At 40.1% G+C, this 2,500-nt stretch overlaps 1 protein-coding gene across 1 annotated transcript; it reads right to left on the bottom strand.

Moving 5' to 3' along the window:
* Positions 1-1,199: 1,199 nt before the first annotated feature.
* On the bottom strand, positions 1,200-1,568 carry LOC138860833 (piggyBac transposable element-derived protein 4-like). Its single transcript, XM_070119181.1, has one exon. It carries the CDS (start codon positions 1,566-1,568, stop codon positions 1,200-1,202), a length of 369 nt encoding a protein of 122 aa, XP_069975282.1.
* Positions 1,569-2,500: the final 932 nt, after the last annotated feature.

Genomic DNA, 2,500 nt, shown 5'->3' on the forward strand with positions numbered 1-2,500 from the left:
GGCAATTCCGCTTATTTGTCATTCAAGATTAATTTTGTGTTATTTATTGCTCAATAAGTTACTAATGTATCAGAGTATAGTTACAAAATAGATTATACATTATGTACGCATTGGCATAAATAATGAACGTTTACTTTTGGATCTGTTGATGACGCAGACGCATATTTTGTGTTTAAGTGTTCAAAGTTCACCTTAATCAATACTGGATGGACGATCAAGACATTGTACCTTTCCCAGAGTCTTCGGTGGTATACCGTAGTAGTGCGGATTAGCCTGGGAGGCACTTTGCTAACCAGGCATTGACTCTTGAATGAGATCTCGAATGGATACCACGGTGAGTTCGTAGTATGTACGTCCCTCAAAAAAAAGAAGAAAAAAAGTAAATAAAAAATAACAAATAAATAAATAAATAAAAAGAAGGCAGAAAGAAAATAAGTTCCAATAACTACATCACTTTTAAAGTTCTTGGTGTAGGTAATTGTGAAAGTTGTTTAGCAATAAGTATATCTTGAAATTATTGTCCGTATTTTAATGAATTATATATTTATATCTTTTATGCATCATTTGGTTTAGTTTCAGTGCTAGTTTCATGCAGTCATCGTCCTACAAACATTAAGCCTTTCAAGTATCCATACTGTAATATAATTGAATTCCTTGTTACTTCCTAGTGCAAGTAAATGAAAGTATTTCTAATCTAAGGAACCAGATTTATATCCGTTATAGCTTAAGTTTCTATATGAGAGGTCAAATTGTGTTGCTTGCTTTCGTACATGTGGAAGGAAGAAAGAACAGCTTTGTTTTTATATGAGAGGTGAAACTGTGGTATTGGTTCCCCAGAGCGACCCTTCCATCCAAACATTATAGTCGATGATACACTGGGGCTTTGTTACCTGGGGACCTGCTCTACGGTTCACCACTGCCACAGCGGAAGTATGGATGGCGATAAACATGATTACTTGCTTGATGTCCAAGAAAAGGCTAGCCTGCGAGCTCCTGAAGTCATATCTTTTAGTATGTTTCTGCGATTTGGCCTCACCGTTCCTATGGTACAGTCTTCCAGGACTGCAGGAATTGGAATAGTGTAGGGGATGTATACCAATTATCAGAGTACACATTGTACCCCTGCCAAAAGAATCCTCCGGCCTTCATAAGGCCCATTACCGCCCTCTGCAAAGACGGTATGGACCCCATGTCCTTCCCTATGTAAAACCGGTACACGGCCGTATACCCAGCACACTGGCAGAAAGTTTGTACACCACCCCAAATCTGGCCCACTTGTTGGGGTTGTAAGTCGAAAATGAGAGCCGTCCACGAGATTTGCACAGGGAGATGGACTGGTTGGGGACAAAGACTGACCTGGAACGGTCCCCGAACATATCTATCATCCTCCTCAGCTTCCACAACCTGTAATCTCCAGGGTGGTCTGCCTCGTTGGCGACAAAGTGGAGGTTACGAGAGATCTGCTCAAATCTTTCCCTCGAGATCGTGGAGGGGAAGATGGGCTGGGAAATCCCCGGATTCCGCCACGACCATTTAAAAGATAGCCGCGGCTTCCTGCTGAACCCCATGAAGAGCCTCAACCCGATGTCACGGGTTGCCACCTCCGACCATGGCTCCTCTCCCTCTCGTTAGCCTGAGTAAATCTATAAGAAAGCATATGGAAGGAATTAGTTTTAGTATTTACAGAGGCTACTATTTTATCTGCGTATAGCAATGCTGTGTAGATTAAGTTACGTGCATCAACTCTGCATACCTGTTTGTTTCCTCACGTATATAAACAAGTAGTTCCTCGGCAACAAACTCCTTAAAGATGCCAAGAGCCACCTCTAGACCAGGATTGCCACAGAAGAAATGTTTCCGAGGAACTTTCTCCTTCCTTCTCCACTTGAAAGTATCCGTTCCTGGGGCATTGCTGTTCCACGTTTTTGAAACGTAGACAGGGAGTGGCTCATTGCTATCGAGTGTCAAGAGTTGTTAACACAAAGTCAAGATCTTCATCTCTCTCTGCCTCCAACTGAAAGTCATAATCTCACTCGTAACTTGGGATTTCCTCTTCCCGTCCTACGAACCAGACTCACATAGGTCAGCTGTCGACGTCGATGTCTGTGGGTCCTATCGAGAGAGACAGCGAGAGCGATCGTTCTGCTTGAATGAACCTGTGACCTTTTATATAGATGACTAACCAATGAGATCACACCATTTGACCTCAACACATATACTAAAAATGAAATAAAATAAACTGTACAACACACACACAAAAAAGAAAACAAAATCAGGATCTCCCTTATATTAACGTATTCAATTAAATATACATATATTAATATAAAAATATGATCATTTCATATTATAAATAGACATTCCTTATACTAAAATAATATGTTACTATCACAAAACAACCTTAGAATACATTTTATATTGAACACCAGGTAAAAACAAATTCAATTATACTGTTGACCTGACAATACAATAAATCATTCCATTAATGTTTCTAAACTACAGA

The sequence above is a fragment of the Penaeus vannamei genome, chromosome 43 (genome assembly GCF_042767895.1).
Source record: "Penaeus vannamei isolate JL-2024 chromosome 43, ASM4276789v1, whole genome shotgun sequence".
In the NCBI taxonomy this organism is placed as follows: domain Eukaryota; kingdom Metazoa; phylum Arthropoda; class Malacostraca; order Decapoda; family Penaeidae; genus Penaeus; species Penaeus vannamei.

What these genes read in the sequence shown, in the direction of transcription:
- LOC138860833 (XM_070119181.1), bottom strand. Translation starts at nt 1,568, where the DNA reads ATGGGGTTCAGCAGGAAGCCGCGGCTATCTTTTAAATGGTCGTGGCGG.